The 18,802-nt window shown below is 46.8% G+C and overlaps 1 protein-coding gene across 2 annotated transcripts in view; it reads left to right on the forward strand.

Annotated features, from left to right (window-relative positions):
• The window catches only part of ZER1 (zyg-11 related cell cycle regulator), a 106,516-nt gene that overhangs the window by 71,343 nt on the left and 16,371 nt on the right, over nt 1–18,802 (forward strand). For both annotated transcript variants that reach the window (XM_040324725.1, XM_040324724.1), the window contains exons 10-13: nt 9,648–9,689; nt 12,229–12,348; nt 12,435–12,550; nt 14,794–14,982. In XM_040324725.1, coding sequence (XP_040180659.1) covers nt 9,648–9,689; nt 12,229–12,348; nt 12,435–12,550; nt 14,794–14,982 — 467 coding nt within the window. The remainder of the gene's footprint in view (nt 1–9,647; nt 9,690–12,228; nt 12,349–12,434; nt 12,551–14,793; nt 14,983–18,802) is intronic.

Consider the following 18,802-nt stretch of genomic DNA (forward strand, 5'->3'; position numbering starts at 1 on the left):
GGGTTCAGGAGGGCTCGTTTTGGCACATGGTCTGGACGTGTCCCAAGATTCAACCTTACTGGGGCCGGGTGGCTGGGATCTTGGGCACCGTGTCTCAGCTGCAGGTCCCGACGGATCCCCTGGTCCTTCTTCTGAGCCACTTGGAGGAGATTCAGGGAGACAGATACTCCAAATTATTCCTTACCTTCTCCCTCTTTTATGCCAGGAGGGAAATTCTCCTTAAATGGAAGGCGGCTGACCCGCCCACTGTGGAATCCTGGACCCAGTCTATCAATTATGTACTGCCACTCTACAGGATCACATATGAAAGTAGACAGTGTCCGGCAAAATTTGACAAAGTGTGGTCTGGGTGGATCGATGCCAGGGGTTAATGTTGGTTCTTGGTCTGGTTGTTAAGCTGTACCTGAATACTAAATACTGTTTCCTTTGATGGGTTGCACTTGATGTTCACCTACTGTCTCCCCCCCCCCCTCACCCCCTCCCTCCCGGGGTACCCTGTTTTCCACTTCCCCTTCTTTATGTGACCCTTGGAGGGATCGGGGTTCCGATATAAACTCTGGTATGTCTCTCACGGTCCATGGGGGGGTCTGGATTTGGATCTCGTGTCTCTTCATCTGATAATGTGATGTGCTTAGGGAAACTGTCCTGTTCTGAGCTCTTAGGTTGCTGCTGATTTTTGTACCTAACTGTACCTGTGTTTACATGTGACAATGTAACTTTGCTTTGTTCTCTCAATAAAACATCTCTGTTAAAAAAAAAGAGATGTCGGTCCCTTTTGGGTTCCGCAAGCCAGCCCGCACCGCAAAAGTGTTTCCTTGTGTTCCTTATCTGAAAAAAAATTTGGACAAGGAATGGGATCGGCCGCAGAAAGTTTTTTTTCTGTTTTGAAATGCTTTGCGGTCCGTTACACTTTTGAGGAGGACTTCCTAAAAAAGTGGACCTCTCCTCCATCAGTGGACCCCCCTGTGTCCAGGCTGAACCAAGCGACCTTGTTGCCTGTGGAAGGGGCTCCCGCTTTCAAGGACCCCACAGATAGGAGAGCTGAGGCTGTGGCCCACTCCATGTTCACAGTGGTGGGGTCAGCGGTGAGACCGGTCTTGGCCGGGGCTCTAGTGTCACAGACACTTACCGAACGGGCAAAGTTTTTGCTACAGGAGTTGGAGGAGCATGATGCCCCTGCGGACTGTGTGGCGCTGGTTGACCAGTTGGTGCAGGGCCTAAAATGTGTCTGTGAGTCGGCACTGGATATGCTTCCCTTGCTCTCCAGGGCTTCGGCCTACGCGGTAGTGTTGCGCCGCCTTGTCTGGCTGAAGTGTTGGCCTGCGGACCAGTCTTCTAAAAAGGCCTTGGTGGACTTACCCTTCAAGGGTGAACGGCTTTTTGGGGCGTCTCTGGATGACATCATAAAAGATGCCACGGGAGGTAAGAGCACTCTGCTCCCACAATCTGGTAAGGGTAAGGAGCCTCGCCATAGGCAAGGGCCCTCCTTTACCGCCCCCAAGTGTTTTTTTTTCGTCTGTCCGGTGCGGCAGGTAAATGTTCCCAGGGCGCTAAGGCGCCCGCTGAAGGGCAGAAGCGCCCCTGGTTCCGCTAGTCCAACAAGCCTGCGGAAAAGCCTGCTTCCGCATGAAGGTCTGCCCCCGCCCGTCTCTCCGGTGGGGGGCCGACTTCGCGGCTCGGTGGAGGTCTCTTCTTTCCGACCGGTGGGTTTGCGAAGTAGTTTCCTCAGGGTACAAGATAGTTTCTTCTTTTTTTTTTTTTCAACCTCCAGCTTCCTCCGGGAACGTCGGGAGGCCCTGTTTGGGGCTGTTCAGGATCTGCTGGTCAGGGGGGTGATCGTGCCGGTCTCTTTACTGGAACGGTTTCAGGGGTTTTACTCCAATCTGTTTGTAGTCCCCAAGAAGGAAGGGGTCCGTCCAATCCTGGATTTCAAGGCCCTCAACTGTTTTGTCAAAGTGCAGAAGTTCAGGATGAAGTCGGTTCGCTCTGTAGTGGCGGCACTCCATCAGGGGGATTTTTTGGCGTCCTTGGCTATCAAGGACGCGTACCTGCATATCCCCATATGCGCAAAGCACCAGAGATTTCTGCGCTTTGCGGTCGGGGAGGACCACTTTTAATTTGTGGCCCTCCCTTTCGGCCTGGCTTCAGTGCCAAGTGTTTTCACCAAGGTGCTCGCTCCGATTCTGGCCCTGCTGAGGCAGCGTGGGATCGCTATTGTAGGATACCTGGACGACCTTCTCCTGAGAGCTTCTTCAAGCTCAGAGTTAGAGGTGGATGTGTCTATCACCTGCCAGACCCTCTGGGAATTTGGTTGGCTGCTAAATGTCCATAAGTCTGTGTTGGTACCGTCTCAGCGTCTGGAATACCTGGGGTTGGTCCTGGATTCCTTGGAAGCGAGAGTTTTTCCTTCCCACGGAGAAACTACAGACACTGCAATCGGCGGTGCAGCGGATGTCGCTTTGCTTTTGAATGCGAGTTCTGGGTCTGATGGTGGCCTCCTTCGAGGCAGTTTCGTATGCTCAATTCCACACTCGAGTGTTACTGAGAGAAATTCTGTCACGCTGGGACCAGCTCCCTTCGTCTCTTGATTACCAAGTCTGGGTGAGTCGCCTGGTCAGGTTCTCCCTAGTGTGGTGGCTGACATCTCCGGTACTTCGGGCCGGGAAATCTTTTCTGCCGTGCCATTGGACGGTGGTCACGACCGATGCCAGTCTCTCTGGCTGGGAGGGGTGTCTGGGGTGTTCAGTCAGCCCAGGGGCGCTGGACTCGGGAAGAGTCCCGTCTGCCGATCAATGTCCTGGAGCTCCGGGCGATCAGGCTGTGCCTCTCCAAGTGGTCTATGAGACTGCAGGGCCGCCCGGTCAGGATCCAGTCGGACAACGCCACGGCTGTGGCGTATGTCAATCATCAAGGGGGCACACGGAGCTCGGCTGCAGCGACGGAAGTCGCTCACATCCTCCGTTGGGCCGAAAAGTACGTTCCGGCTCTGTCGGCCGTGTACATTCTGGGGGTACAGAACTGGCAGGCGGACTACCTAAGTCGCCAAACGCTAGACCAAGGATAATGGCCGCTACACCCGGATGTGTTTCAGAGTCTGTGTCTGGAATGGGGCACTCTAGACGTGGATCTTCTGGCGTCCCATCTCAATCGGAAGGTGTCACGGTTCTTGGCCAGGTCAAGAGACCCGTGAGTGGACCCGTCTGACGCGTTGGTGGCGCCGTGGGGTCACTATGCGCAGAGTGGAAGCCGAGGGGATGGCAACAATTCTGATGGCTCCGGATTGGCCTCGCCGTCCCTGGTACGCAGATCTGGTGCGTCTGGTGGCAGACGTTCCTTGGCGCCTGCCTCTGCGAGAGGATCTTCTGCCGCAGGGTCCTATCTTTCATCCTGCTTTACAGTCGTTGGCTTTAACGGCGTGGCTATTGAAAGCCAGGTGCTGAGGAATCGAGGCCTGTCGAACTCGGTGATCTCTACCATGCTGCGGGCGTGGAAGTCTACTTCACGGAAGATTTACCATCGTACGTGGAAGGCTTACATCTCTATGTGTGAGGAGATGAATTGCCACCCCCGTACATACGCGATGTCCCGGATTACAGCGTGGAGTGGATCAGGCTCTCGCTTTAAGTACGATTAAGGGGCAGATTTCGGCCTTGGCTGTTTTCTTTCAGCGACCCTTGGCGGCGCACTCTCTGGTGCGTACGTTTGTGCAGGGGGTTCGACATGTGGCCCCTCCTGTGCGTCCTCCACTGCCTCAATGGGACTTGAATTTAGTTCTCTCGGTGCTTCAAAAGTCTCCGTTTGAGGATATTCGAAAAATCCCTTTGTTGACTCTTTCCCAGAAGGTGGTTTTTCTGGTGGCAATTGCATCAGTCAGATGGGTTTCTGAATTGGTGGCCTTGTCTTGCAAAGCCCCTTACTTGGTCATCCACAGGGATAAGGTGGTGCGGCGGCAGCCGTCTTTCCTTCCTATGGTTGTTTCGGCCTTTCACATTAATGAGGACATTGTTCTTCCATCCTTCTGTCCTCGGCCGGCTAACCCAAAAGAGGCCATGTTGCATTCCTTGGACGTGGTTCGAGCCCTATGGGTGTACCTGTCTGCTGCGGCTCAGTTTCGGAGGTTGGATTCACTGTTCGTGTCGGTGACTGGTCCTAAGAAGGGTCTGACGGTCTCGTCGGCCACCGTTTCTAGGTGGATCAGGCAGGTCGTGCTTCAGATCTATGCCCTAAAGGGGTGGGTGCCCCCCTTCCCGGTTACAGCGCTTTCGACCAGGGCGATTGGTGCCTCTTGGGCTTTCCGCCATCAAGTGTCTGTTTTACAGGTGTGTAAGGCAGCGACCTGGTCGTCAGTCCACACCTTCTCAAAGTTTTACAAGGTGGATGTGAGTGCATCTTCAGAGTACCTGGGAGGTACTGTACTGTGTGGAGTGTTTTAACACTTAACATGCTGTTTTTCTGCCTAGTTAATCTCCTAAAAGGGAGGATAATACCCTAAGGTCAATTGCTGCTGTGTCCGTCCATGAACTCGGAGAAATGGATTTTACGGTGAGTACAAAAATCCTATTTTTTCAACAAAACGTTCAAGGTGTGTAGCCAATGATACCCACAAAGTACTGTCTGGGCAATGTAGCAGAGAGAGGTCGTGAATGGAGAAACAATAAAAAAACGTAAACTTTCGGCCTGTGTATACAGCTGCTTCTCGATCTTGCATCTGTTAAACGAGCATACTGAAAAACCTGCAACCCAACTGCATCTTATCAGCACTTGCAGCCAATGGCTGCGAGCCCTGACCAGTGTGTTCTGGGTTCCCCCTGTAAGAACACAATTGCACAGTGGGAGCATTGCGCTACTAATATTACACAGTTAGTACAATGACCATGAAAAAACAAAAAAATAGCATGTAGCAGGCTTAAAGGGGTTGTGCGGTGCGAATTCCAGCTCTATTATCTCTGCAGAGAGATAAGACATCTGTTCAACAGATCAGCTTCGTTTTAGATGCAAATTTGGAGACCTAGGAAGGGGAGGGGGGAAGTGTATTGAGCTGAATGAGAGAAATCCTGAAGAGAAATTAAAGGGGTTGTAAAGACAAAAATATTTTCCTCTTAAATTAAAGTCTGACAGTAGCTGATAAAGTAAAAAGTAATGTTTTGCATTATAACTAGTTTGATACCTGTTGAAATCGAGCTGTTTTATTCACCTCCAGCACTCCTGAATCATTATTCTCACTGACTTCCTGGTTTGCGGTGCGCATTCATTCTTGCTACATCATGGCCTAATGGGAACTACAGTTCCCATTAGGCTTAGCCTCCATGCCTGTGAGGGATAAGAGAGCATCTTCACGCAGGGCTGTAGTCATAGGGAGGGGGTGAGCACATTCTGCTTTCCACCATGCAAAACGGCTCAGATGCTGGTGGAAAGCAAGAAGAGGAGAGACAGGAAATGGCATTTTCAAACCTGGATTACTGTATTTTGGAGGTCAAAATGAAAAACGAGGTAAGTGATATTTAAATGCTCTAGCTTACAGCAATCAATTGATCTAATAAAAAACGAACCTTTAGTGTTCCTTTAACACATGTGCGAATCAGATGCCTGCCCATAGAAGTTAATGGGTCTGAATTCGCACCTGAGCCGCACCGCAATGCCTAGAAAACGCACACTTTTTTTCAGCAATGCGCAGTGTGAATGTATCGCACATATGTGAACCAGCCTCATTGAAATCAATGTATTTTATAATGTTATTCGAATTGCATGCAGTTTAAGCCGCAACCAATTTGCCTAGGTGTGAACCCAGCCTTAAAGTTTTTTACCTTAATGCATTCTATGCATTAGTGTGAAACACCACCTTTAGTATAGCAGCCCCCCCCAGTGCCCACGTTTCACTTGCCTGAACCCGGTCTTTGCTGCGATGGGAACAAGCACACCAGCTCCAGATAGTGTCTTGTGTCCTGATTGGATAGATTGATAGCAGTGAAGCCATTGGCTCCTGCTGCTGTCAATCAAATCCAATGATGCAGTGGGCGGAGCTGAGTCCTGCGGTCTGTGTCAATAGTCCCAGCAGCAGGACACGGGAGCGCGCTCGCACAAGTGTCCCGAGGGAGAGCACTTCTCCGACGGGGCACTCGAGAAGAGGAGGAGCTAAGAGCACATAGGGTCTTTGCACAAGTTGGGGAAATCAGAACAACACAAAGTGATGAGTGATAATGAAAAATATTTAAATATTACTGATTAAAGACTAAGTTCACACCTAAGTGCATGGAGAAAAAACATGTGCATTTAATATTTTTCCTAGAGGAGCCTTGAAAGCAATTGCACCCATGATCAGTAGATCAGTAGCAATGCCAAGCTCCTGCAGACTCAGTATAGCTGTCTGTCCATACAGGAGGTTTGACAGTTACTAAGGCTCCATTCACACCATGGCGTTCAGTTTTACGGGCAGAATCGTGGCAATTCTGCCCACAGTTCGGAAACGCAGAAAATCACGGTGGGGCAGATTCATATACAATGGTGCAGATTTGCACCGGCGTGGTGCATCATTTTTAGACTACACCGGTCCAGCGCGGAGCGGCAGTTAGGTGATTCAAGAAACTTTTTTTGTCTACGATGCCCCAGCGGGGCGGATTTTAGACGGCGTAAGGCGGGGTAAGGCCAACTGGGAGTCACCCTGTGCTAATGAAGTGCCGACCGTGGCGCAGGGGTCACGCCGGGGCGCATCTTAGACCGCACATGCTCAGTGACATCCAGGGGTAAATGCCCCAATCTGCGCCCCGGCGTGATCCCTGAGCTACGCCGACCCACTACCAAAGCCCAGTCCATGAATCAGCCCAGACTTCCGCCCTGCAGGTGCAAATGTACTGAAGCTTTTTTTTTTCTAAGCTAGGTCGTTTGCATTGTGGTGGGGCAGTTATGGCTGATGAGGAATCCTCAGGTGGGCGGATGACCAATTTCAGCCCAGAGGAGAGGGCTGTAATTATTGAGGGCCTCTCCCAACATGGGGACCGCCTCTATGTGTTGTCCAGCAAGTGTTGTTGCTCAGTTCGTTTGTAACGCTGCTGCTTTAGCTGCTCTCCAGCTGACCTCTGCAAGTTTGGTGCAAAGTTACCCCTGCTTTTATGAGGGGTAACTTTGCACCGGAAATTTCAGCTCCGCTCACCGGGAGTAGCCTGCGCCGGACAAGCTTAAGTTGATGAATCGGCCCAAAAACCTATTTTGCATATTTAAAACAAAAAAACCATGGCCACGCCAGATCGGACCAGCGTAAATCTGCACCAACGCCGCGCCGGCGTGGAAAGGTTACACCGAGGCGATGAAGTCTATTTGGAGGCGTAATCTGGTTCTCTGGGTAAGGCGCAGCGATCCGCCGGCGCAAATCTGCACTTACGCCGTGCATCTACCAAAAAAACGGTGTAAGTGCTTTATGAATCTGGCCCGGGATGTCCATATCTTGTTACTTTTAACCACTTAAAGCGGAGGTTCACCCCAAAAAACAAGTATATAACATTACATTCTGTATACCTCAAACATGTACAGTATGCTGTTTTTTTTTGGGGGGGTGTACATACGGTAGTATAGCTATTTTTCACCTGGCTTCCGGGTACTAGCTCCCGCGGGAGTAGGCGTTCCTATGCAGTGGCGCAATGTCCTCTGGGACTTCGCCCAAATGATTGACGTGCCTGACAAAAACTTCCCCCCGGCGGATAAGGCGCGCCACGAGTTTCCGTAACTAGCCGAACTGCGAGTCGGCTCTATACGGCGCCTGCGCAGTCAGCTCTACACGGCTCCTAGTCGGTGCGCAGGCGCCGTATAGATCTGACTCGCAGTTCGGCTAGTTTCGGAAACTCGTGACGCGCCTTATCCGCCGGGGGGGTTTTGTCAGGCACGTCAATCATTTGGGGGCGAAGTCCCAGAGGACATTGCGCCACTGCATAGGAACGCCTACTCCCGCGGGAGCTAGTACCCGGAAGCCAGGTGAAAAATAGCGATAATACCGTATGTACACCCCCCCCAAAAAAAAACGCATACTGTACATGTTTGAGGTATACAGAATATAATGTTATTTACTTGTTTTTTGGGTGAACCTCCGCTTTAAGGACCGCTCACTGTATATATACGTCCTGTTTTTAAAGATGGATATCTCTGTAACGGCAGCAGCTGCTGCCACAACCGAGATATCCATCTTTTCCTTGAGCGGTCCTGTAAACGATAACGGTGGTCTCCGCGGCGGATTCGCCGCAAGATCACCGTTATCGGCGGCGGGAGAGGGGCTTTTTTCTATTACAAGGGATGTTTACATTCCTTGTAATAGGAATAAAAGTGATACATTTTTTATTTATTTTTTCCGTGTAAAAATTTATAAAATAAATAAAAATAAATAAACAAAAAAACATTTTTTTTAAAGCGCCCCGTCCCGACGAGCTCGCGCGCAGAAGCGAACACATACGTGAGTAGCGCCTGCATATGAAAACGGTGTTCAAACCACACAAGTGAGGTCTCACCACGATCGTTGGCGCGAGAGCAATAATTCTATCCCTAGACCTCCTCTGTAGCTCAAAAGATGCAATCTGTAGAATGTTTTAAACGTTGCCTATGGAGATTTTTAAGGGTTAAAGTTTGACTCCATTCCACGAGCGGGCGCAATTTTGAAGCGTGACATGTTGGGTATCATTTTACTTGGCGTAACATTATCTTTCACAATATATAAAAAAATTGGGTTAACTTTACTGTTGTCTTATTTTTTTAATTCAAAAGAGTGATTTTTTTCCAAAAAAAGTGCGCTTGTAAGACCGCTGCGCAAATATGGTGTGACAAAAAGTATTGCAATGACCGCCATTTTATTCTCTAGGGTGTTCGAAAAAAATATATATAATGTTTTGGGGTTTTAAGTAATTCTGAAAAACAGCCAAGGTCCTTAAGTGGTTAATGGCACCCAAATTGCAGCACAATTTTACTGAGATTGTCGCCGACAAATTGCGGTAAAATCTGGCAATTAGAATCGCGGGACGCCTATGGCACAAGAGAAGTACCCTTGTACAAGCCATGGTGTGAATGGAGCCTAAAGAGCAGGAAGATCAATGAACTACCAGAGCGCTCACCAGCTCCCTCACAATTCATTGAGAATTAGCAGTCTGCTACAATGAACTACAACAATAGTTGTCGTTTGTTCGTTCACAGCTCTGTGAATCAATGACGCAACTGTTTTAGTTCATTTCAAGAGCGAGCAAGAGAGGGTGGCGACGTTCCTTCATAGGTGGAACCATGGGGAAGCTCTCTAACAAGAAAATAAAAGGAGGGGGCTTTGTCAATAGAAGGTACTTTTTTTTAAGTTAAAGGGGTTGTAAAGATACAATTTTTTTCCCTAAATAGCTTCCTTTACCTTAGTGAAGTCCTTCTTCACTTACCTCATCCTTCCATTTTGCTTTTAAATGTCCTTATTTCTTCTGAGAAATCCTCACTTCCTGTTCTTCTGTCTGTAACTCCACACAGTAATGCAAGGCTTTCTCCCTGGTGTGGAGTGTCGTGCTCGCCCCCTCCCTTGGACTACAGGAGAGTCAGGATGCTCTCTACGTTGCAGAGAAAGGAGATGTGTGTTCGTGTACCGGAGTACCTTATTTCCTGTGTTTGACAAGTACATATTCATGTTTCTGTCTCTACAGACTATGCTTAAGTTGATCCAGAAGAAGCTGCAAGACAAAACTGTGAGTACCCATTTTCTGCATTACATTTTTTATTTATTTTTTCCTCCTCACTTTGATACAGAATTGTAAAAACAAACATAAAGTTGGTGATGGTCATAATCTTTGTACCATATTCAGCATTGTGTTAGACAGCAGAGTGGTAAAGTCAGTACAGCCGTGGCCAAACATTTTGAGAAAGACACAATAATTTTCACAAAGTCTGCTGTTTCAGTGTTTTTAGTAGAGGTAGACCGATCTATCATATTATCAAAATTAGGCCGATATTTTACACTGACCGCCGTTCCTTCTCCACACTCAGCGGCTCTGGCAGCATCAAGCGCCGCGCTGAGTGTGAAACTGATAAGTAACAGAGAGGAGAGAGGAGCTGTCAGCTCAATGTTGGGGGTGGGCAGGACCCAGCAGCTATATTACACCAGTCAATGGGATGGTATCTGGGCGGGTCGCACCCCCGACATCGATATCTCTCTCTCTCTCTCTCTCTCTCTCACTCACTCACTCACTCACTCACTCACTCACTCACTCACTCACTCACTCACTCACTCACTCACTCACTCACTCACACACACACACACACACACACACACACAGTTACACTTGGCTTAGTGTGAAACCTGCCACTGCCAATCTGTGCCATCTGTCAGTGCCACTAGCCAGTGCCAACCAGTGTCACCCTCCCAATGCAAACCACTGCCAGCCAGTGTCACCCGCCACTGCCACCGCTAATCAGTGCCACCTGCCCCAATTGCCAGTGCCACTGCCAATCAGTGCCATCTGTCAGTTCCAAACCAGTGCCACCTGCCAGTGCCAATAGTGCCACCTGTCAGTTCCAAACCAGTGCCACCTGCCAATGCCAATCAGTGCCACCTGCCCATGCCATCTGTCGGTTCCAAACCAGTGCCATCTGTCAGTTCCAAACCAGTGCCACCTGCCAGTGCCAATAGTGCCACCTGTCAGTTCCAAACCAGTGCCACCTGCCAATGCCAATCAGTGCCACCTGCCCATGCCATCTGTCGGTTCCAAACCAGTGCCATCTGTCAGTTCCAAACCAGTGCCACCTGCCAGTGCCAATAGTACCATCTGTCAGTTCCAAACCAGTGCCACCTGCCAATGCCAGCCAGTGCCAATCAGTGCCACCTGCCAGTGCCATCTGTCCGTTCCAAACCAGTGCCACCTGCCAGTGCCAATAGTATTATCTGTCAGTTCCAAACCAGTGCCACCTGCCAGTTCCAAACCAAGGCCACCTGCCAGTGCCAACCAGTGTCATCTGAACTGAGGACATCAAGTGTGTGCTAGAGTGACAGGAGTAAGCAGGAAGGAGTGGAGTGGGTTAGGTTTTTTTTTTTTTTAAATCGGCCTAAAATATCGGCCACAAAAATCGGCATCATATATCGCCCCAATTTCTAAATATCGGCATCGGCCAGAGAAAAACCCATATTGGTCTACCTCTAGTTTTTAGATCCTTTTTGTCAGATGTTACTATGGTATACTGAAGTATAATTACAGGTATTTCATAAATGTCAAAGGCTTTTATTGACAATTGCATTAAGTTTATGCAAAGTCGACCCTTCTTTTTCAAGACCTCTGCAATTCACCCTGGCACGCTGTCAATCAACCTCTGGGCCACATCCTGACTGATGGCAGCCCATTATTGCATAAACAATGCTTGGAGTTTGTCAGAAGTTGCAGGTTTTTGTTCACCCGCCTTGAGAAATGACCACAATTCCGTGGCAATTCTGACGGCATAGCGCCGCTAAAAATAGCGGCGCTATACCGCACATACTGCCCCAGCGTGCTCCTTTTTGTGTCAGGGCTGAAATGCAGTGGAAATGATTTTTTTGGGGGGGATGTTCATTTTTCATCTGATTACTGGGATTACTGGGATTTCATCTGATTACTCTTCATAACATTCTGGAGTATATGCAAGTTGCCATCATAAAAAGTGAGGCAGCAGACTTTGTAAACAATTTATATTTGTGCAATTTTCAAAACATTTGGCTACGGCTGTACATTTTGTAAGTAGACTGCTTGTCTGGTTCAACCATTTCCTATGGCTGCTGTTCGTTAAGGGAACGTTGCCTATTGGCCCACTGATTATTATTTATTTTTTTCTCAAATTTTAGTATTGGACTGTCAGAATGGGACAAGGTTCCTATTGCCCTGTCAAGTTTTTTGTTGTGTTTTTTTTGTTTTTTTCTTTTCAGTACAGTTTCATTGTTTCTGTGATAGCATTAGTGGAATAGGGGTAGGGCTCCTTCTGACCACTTATTTTTAATTTTTTTTGTGGTTCTGGGGTAAAATTAGCAGAATGGGGGCAGAGTTCCTATTGCTTAGGGAGTCTTTTTGTCTTTGATTGTAGTACAGCCTCGGTGGTTTTGGGATAGCATTAGCGGAATGGAGGCGCCGTTCCTGTTGGCTGGCTCCCTTTTTTTCTATAATTTTATAACGGCAAGTTTGCAAATGTACCTCTATCACAGCTGGTGAATAATAAAGTAAAGGCTTACGTTTATGCATCATCATCTTCTTTTGCCTTGCCCAACAGTGTGACCAAGTCATGGAATTTTCCTGGAGTGCGCTGTGGAACATTACTGATGAGACTCCAGATAACTGTGAGATGTTCCTCAACTACAGTGGCATGAAGCTGTTCCTAGACTGCCTGAGGGTAACTGCCTATTGGATTATTCCTTGCTACATTGTGTATTTTTAGGCAAGCTTTGAAATGTACAAATACCCTTCTTTCATCTGCAGGAATTTCCAGAGAAGCAAGAACTTCATCGCAACATGCTAGGGCTTCTGGGTAATGTGGCAGAGGTACGCGAACTGCGGCCACAGCTGATGACATCACAGTTTATTACCGTTTTCAGGTGATTGTAAGGACTTAAATAATTTGGGTGCAAATCTTTAAAAAAAAATGTTTGAAAAAAGTATAGCCTCAAGCAAAATGGGTAACTCAAACCATGTTTCTTGCCATTCCATCTAAAGCTGCAGGGACTGGTTGAAATTCTATCCCTGTATGGGCAGGGTGGTTGTTTCAGTTGATAGATTGACTTCTGTACCACGCCCTGTAAAATTGTTGCCACTTGTTCAGCACCACTGGCCATAGCTGTCACTCCTGATGGCAGGTAAGTCTCCCCGCTATAAAATACAAAGGCTCAGCAGCAGGATTCCCTCATCCACCTTGAATGTGTGGATGAGGGAATTGAGTCCTTTTTGTGTTGCCTCTCATGTCACAATCTCTAGATAGCAGCTGTAAAAACTCTGTAAAAGGCAACTAGTTCCATTCATCTCTCCTTTCCCCATTGTTTTGAGATTATATATATATATATATATATATATATATATATATATATATATATATATATATATATATATATATATATATATAATCAATATCTCATTCCAAAGCCTGATCTCCAGACCAATTAAGAGCTCACAACAGTCTCTGTGTGTAGGTACTAATAGATTAGATAGCAAGAAGGTCATACTATTTAATACTATTTAATAGATCTTCCAAATATACAGTATATAAGGTAGAGGTGCTAAAGGGGTATGAAAAGATGTAAAACGCATTATCTGTTACCATTTTCTACACCTAAGCATTTCTTACACAAGTTATAAAGGAAGTGCATTCATGCATTTAAAAAAAACTCTCACTTGGCACCTCTTGAATGCTGGCTCTGTACACACAAGTGCCGTGTTCCCTTTGCAGTAAGTGAAATTGCAGGCCCATTTGCACACATTTCTCCTCGGGTGCTCCTCTGGTGTGGTTGGAATGTTGTCCAGAGTCACAGCGAAGCTGGGTCAACTATTACATCTGGGCGTCCATCTATACCAAGCTTAACGTTTTGTACGGGGTTCCTGATTGAAATGTGCAGGTGGAATGACTTTGATGCAGATGACCTGCTTAGGTTGTATTTTAGAAAGTGTAACCGAAAATAATTCCTAATATATTTGCATGTGGATTAAACTTTTGTATTATAAAATGTCCGTAATCGGCCTAGTAATAAATGGGTAGAACCGTTTCTGGTAAATGGCCAGTCTATTAAAAATATATATGTTTTTGTTTGATTAAAATCCCCAAAACAAAATGTTTTATATTTTGCAGTTTACCATTCCTTAGGTGCAGTCAATGGCTGCATTTGGTTTTTTTTTTCAGGATTTGTTTCCTTTTTCACCTGCTAGTGAGACCTTTCCAATCCTGGGATGACAGCCCTCACTCTACTGTATCAGAACAATATAAACAAGAATGAACTACAGGAAAAAACCCTCTCCTCTTCTTCTTAAAATAGAGGGTAGGGTTTCAGTAGTACTGATAGATACCTGAGAACAATGTAATTGACAACAGCACAGTCCTAGAGCATAGGAAGTTATAAGCACTTATGGTTTTTGACAAGATCAAAAGGTATTTCTTTGCAAAATACAACAAAATTGGTGTGTATGTAAATAACAGACCAAACAGGACATCAGATTGTTCAGATTTGCATACCCTGTTTCTTATATGCCATGAGGACTGTATTAGTGAGATCTCTATGCACACCTACCCTGCCTCATTATGAGAAGTCATATTATATCCTTCATTCCCTAAAATGGTATTAAACCAAAAATGTAATATAATGCAGCTTTTCAATTATGAAAGTAGTGTAGTGTTAAATGTATTAGCAGATTTAGATACGCTAACAAATTGAAGCTAAACTCTAGCTCACACGTTATATTCAGTTACAGCAAACCTTTTGGGATAAAGGTTTTCCATAATCAAACGGTGATCATTTTAATCACCCCTGCCAGTATTGGGTGGTTTGCCTTAGCCATGTAAACTGATACATTCTGCTGGAGAGCTTGAACAGACTTACTGGCCAGATACACAGATGAAAATAGAAGAAATAAAGGAAACAAATGCAGCCATCGCATCTAAAAATTGGTAAGCTGCAATGTAATAAATGTTGACTTTTTGTTTTTCTAAGCCAAAAAGAAAAACTAGAAACTGGATACTGTGGGCAGTTCCCACAGTATCCAGTTCCTCCAAAATAGTTCAGAGTTAATCTAAAACTGCCTTTGTTGGTTAATCGTTATCGCATTTTTCAACTTACTTGTGCCCTTGTACTTACAGTAACCTCCTGGACAGTAAAGCAGATGGGATTGAAGTGTCGTATAATGCCTGCGGGGTGCTTTCACACATCATGTTTGACGGCCCAGAAGTTTGGTTCATTTTGGAGCCATCAAGACAGGAGGTTGAGGAACGCATGTGGCGAGCCATCCAGAGCTGGGATATAAGCTCCAGAAGGAACATTAATTACCGGTCAGAAGATACACACATACTCCCTCTCCCTCTTCATTAACTTCTTCTCAGTGTTTGATTCATTTTACTGTTAGATAATAGACTAGTCAAAGTCTGAAATAAAAACTGTTTAATAATACGTTTATATTATGTAAGCAATGGAAGAGATGGGACATAAACAAAATAATTCAGGAGGTTCGGATGCTTTTCTGTTCACTTTTTTTTTTTTTTTTTAAAGAAGACCCCTTTAACACATGCTGTTCGATCAGGCCTGCCTGTCCATTTTCCAGGTGGACCTGATCAGATGCTTTATTCACCTCTAGAGCCCGCCAGGAAGTCTGCACAGCGCTGCGCTAATCACAGGCAGGGAGACATTTACCCGATGCTCGGCTGCAGAGATCGAAAAATGTCTCCCTGCCTGTGATTAGCACAGCGCCGTGCAGACTTCCTGGTGGGCTCTGCACGTGCACTGTGCGAACACGCTGGAGCTCATCCCTACTTACCTTTATGGAGCGGCGGATGTCAACTGTGACATGTCCTCTGACATCCGCTGCTATCCGATCTGCCAAATCCAGACGGATGGAGACCAGACCCTATTTTCCATCCATCCATCTGTCTGTCGGATCGGATGAAAATGGACAGGCGGATCCATTTTCATCCGATCACCCATAGAGAACAGTGGGGCTCTGACAGGTCCGTCTTTGTCAGTGAGCAGAGATGGACCTGTTATCCGCCTGCTTAGTGGAGATCAACCGATCGATCCCCGCTGAGCAAGCGCAGTCCGTCAAAACGGACGTGCCCTGTGTGAAAGGGGTCCAACTTATTATTATTTTAAGTTTTGCAATTCTTACAAAAAGAAGAAAATGTAAAACCGAAATCCAAAACGTAGCACAATATACTTTGATAGTCATACATGACTTTAGTATTGGTGCAAATGCTTGTATAATACAAAGACTATAGGTTAGCTAAATATCCATTAATAAGTTCAATATGCAAACTAAACAAGTTTGTTGTTGTAGTTTTATTACAATCATGACTATTACAATCATGACTATTGCTCAAAGTTTTCCGTGCTTTAAAAACTTGTATCAAAACTATAACTATAATACTTAATCTTTGGTAAACTGTAATTTCAAATCTTAAGAATAGTAGCTCTGCTTTGTCCTATGCCACATACAATCATGGTATTAGAATAAGATGTGTACCACTAAGTACCATCCCATCTCCTGCGTGACCCACCCATTCAATCAACGAACAGCCACTTCTACAATAATCAACATTGAAAGATCTGTAACATTAATGACAAGGGAGCCAATTCTAAAACCTGTTACCATAGATCCCACAGCTTGTTAAATTTTATGACGAGCACCGCTATGTACCAGAATTTTTCGTTCTTTCGGCAAGGCTAGATTTAACTTTCTCTCGGCAATCCTAGAAAGTAGGGGGGAGGGGTCGAAGATCTCCATTTTAATAAAATACATTTGTAAGCCAAAAACAGTAACCTAGAGATGGAAGTCCGACCCAGAGGAGTAAATAATTCCTCATCTGGGAATCCTAGTACACAAGTCAAAGGGGTCATTATGTAGCAGAGATTGAAAAGCCTGATTAATGGTAATAATAGCGTAATAACTTTTGGCATTTCCAGAGCATATGTAGAAAGTCTGCAGTAGAACGTCCACATCTAGGACACTCCGGATTCTCTCTTCTGTGCCACTGGAATAATTTAAACTATGTTCTATATGCTCTGTCAGGGATCCTCAAACTACGGCCCTCCAGCTGTTGCCGAACTACACATCCCATGAGGCATTGTAAACCTCTGACATTCATAGACATGACTAGGCATGATGGGAATTGTAGTTTCTGAACAACTGGAGGGCCGTAGTTTGAAGATCCCTGCTCTATGTATTATGAAAAGTTGAGATAGACTTTGGGTCAGTGATAAAGAAACCAGAAGAACCTGTTCCAAAACAGCCTGCCACATCTCCCTGTGACGGTATCGGTATGATATCCCCGTCAACGTTCCCTTCTTCCCATAACGAAAATCACCCCAATATTCCACGAGGAGGGATATCCCTGGAATCGCCCAGAAAGCCACACATGCCAAGCTTACTGCTAGAACAAGAGACTTTAATGACACAAAAACTCAGCTTATATGTGGTTACAACCTGTTAGGAACGCCCCCCTCACACAGTGGGGTTTCCCATGCAGATTATAGGAGACAAGTCCGAGCCGACCATGCAGACACGTTTCTTTAGATAAAGACATCAGTGGAGTTAATTAATACACTGAAGCAATCAGAATAATTAACATACTACTTCTCTAATCATTTAACCTGATGATACAATACACATCTTTTAAGGGTAAACACAGATCTTCTTCACACAACACAATAGATCAATTAACATTTAGAATAGTGAGGGGACATTAGCACGTCAATAACCTGTCAGAGGAATGAATCACACATGAAATTCCTTTCTACCTCTACCCATATGGCTAGCAGGGAGCAGTAAACTGAGACATATAGGCAAATGTATCACAATGGCCCCCCTTTTGCTCCCTGCTCCGGCAAACCCGGTTGGACCTTCCCTGGTCCAGTAGGGTTGACGGGTTCAGAGCTTTTAGTCCGAGGTTAACTCCGTTTGGCGTGACTGACCTCCCTTGACAACTGCTTCAGACTCAGGTATGTCACCGGGTCGTCAGATCACACGCCGGTCAGTCCCCAAGTCTTTGTGCGATCTGCAAAGTCACCAGAAGTCAGTGTGAAGACAGTGAATGGGTCTGTGCGCCGCCGTCTAGGTGTCCTGCTATGGGAGGGGGCAGGTTATGGCTCTGAAGTGACAATCACAGGAGATTCATAAAAAGAAAAAGTTATATTTGTTGAAATGCTGTAGCACTGGTGCTCAGAGTCCGGGGGGGGGGAGGGGAATCGGAGCCCCATAAGATCAGCCACCCCCTGCTCCCTCCGCAGCCGCCGGTTCTCCTCTTGGAGCTTCTCCAGCTCCATCTCCAGTTCATGGAGCCTGGGGGGGTCAGCCTGCTGTGACCTCAGGTGGTTGTTCTCCTCCTCCATGCGGCTTATGCATTCCTCCAGCTCTATGTACTCACGGATCAGCTCCTGCTTGCTCATGTCCTGCAGGCTCTCCACGTGGTCCTTCATCATCAGGAACTGGGTGGTGGTGTAAGGGGCCACCGGTGGGCCCTTGGTGAACATCTCGGCCCGCATCTGGGATGCCCGCTGCGACTCCCTCTCCGCCAGTCGCTTCTTCTCCTCCCAGGTCAGCTTGTTATACGGCTTCCAGGACCTCTTCTTCTTGGGGGGTAGCTGGCGGTGCCTCTTTCTGCCCAGCTCCCTCCAGGGCCCCTCCGTCTCATGGCTGTCGCCCATGACCAGCTGACAATGGTGTTCCCTGTTGTCCGTAATACCAGATTGTACCGTGAGGACTTCGTAAACGGTGTCCGATGGTTCTTCCGGACCCAGCTCCTGGAGATCCCAAGCCGAGTCTACACAATGGGCTGCTGCTGGTGGGCGGTACCCAGGTTGAGACCAATTTGACCTGGTGTTGTCACTCATGGGGCAATTCTGCTTGAAGTGACCCAGCTGTTTGCACCGGAAGCAGCGTTGTTCGTTGTCCTCCTGGCGTGGATAGCGAGGGCTAGATGTCATCGGTCTGTTAGGAGGTTGGTATCTAGCGGCTGGTGGGTGTGAGGGCGCCGTTGGTCGTGGAGGTTGTACCCGTGGTGTGACCTGGTTCGTCTTGCGAGTATCCGCATATTCATCCGCCAACTTCGCGGCCTCTGGTAGAGTCATGGGCCTGCGATCTCTCACCCAATCTTTGACATC

This window comes from Rana temporaria, chromosome 9 (genome assembly GCF_905171775.1).
Source record: "Rana temporaria chromosome 9, aRanTem1.1, whole genome shotgun sequence".
In the NCBI taxonomy this organism is placed as follows: domain Eukaryota; kingdom Metazoa; phylum Chordata; class Amphibia; order Anura; family Ranidae; genus Rana; species Rana temporaria.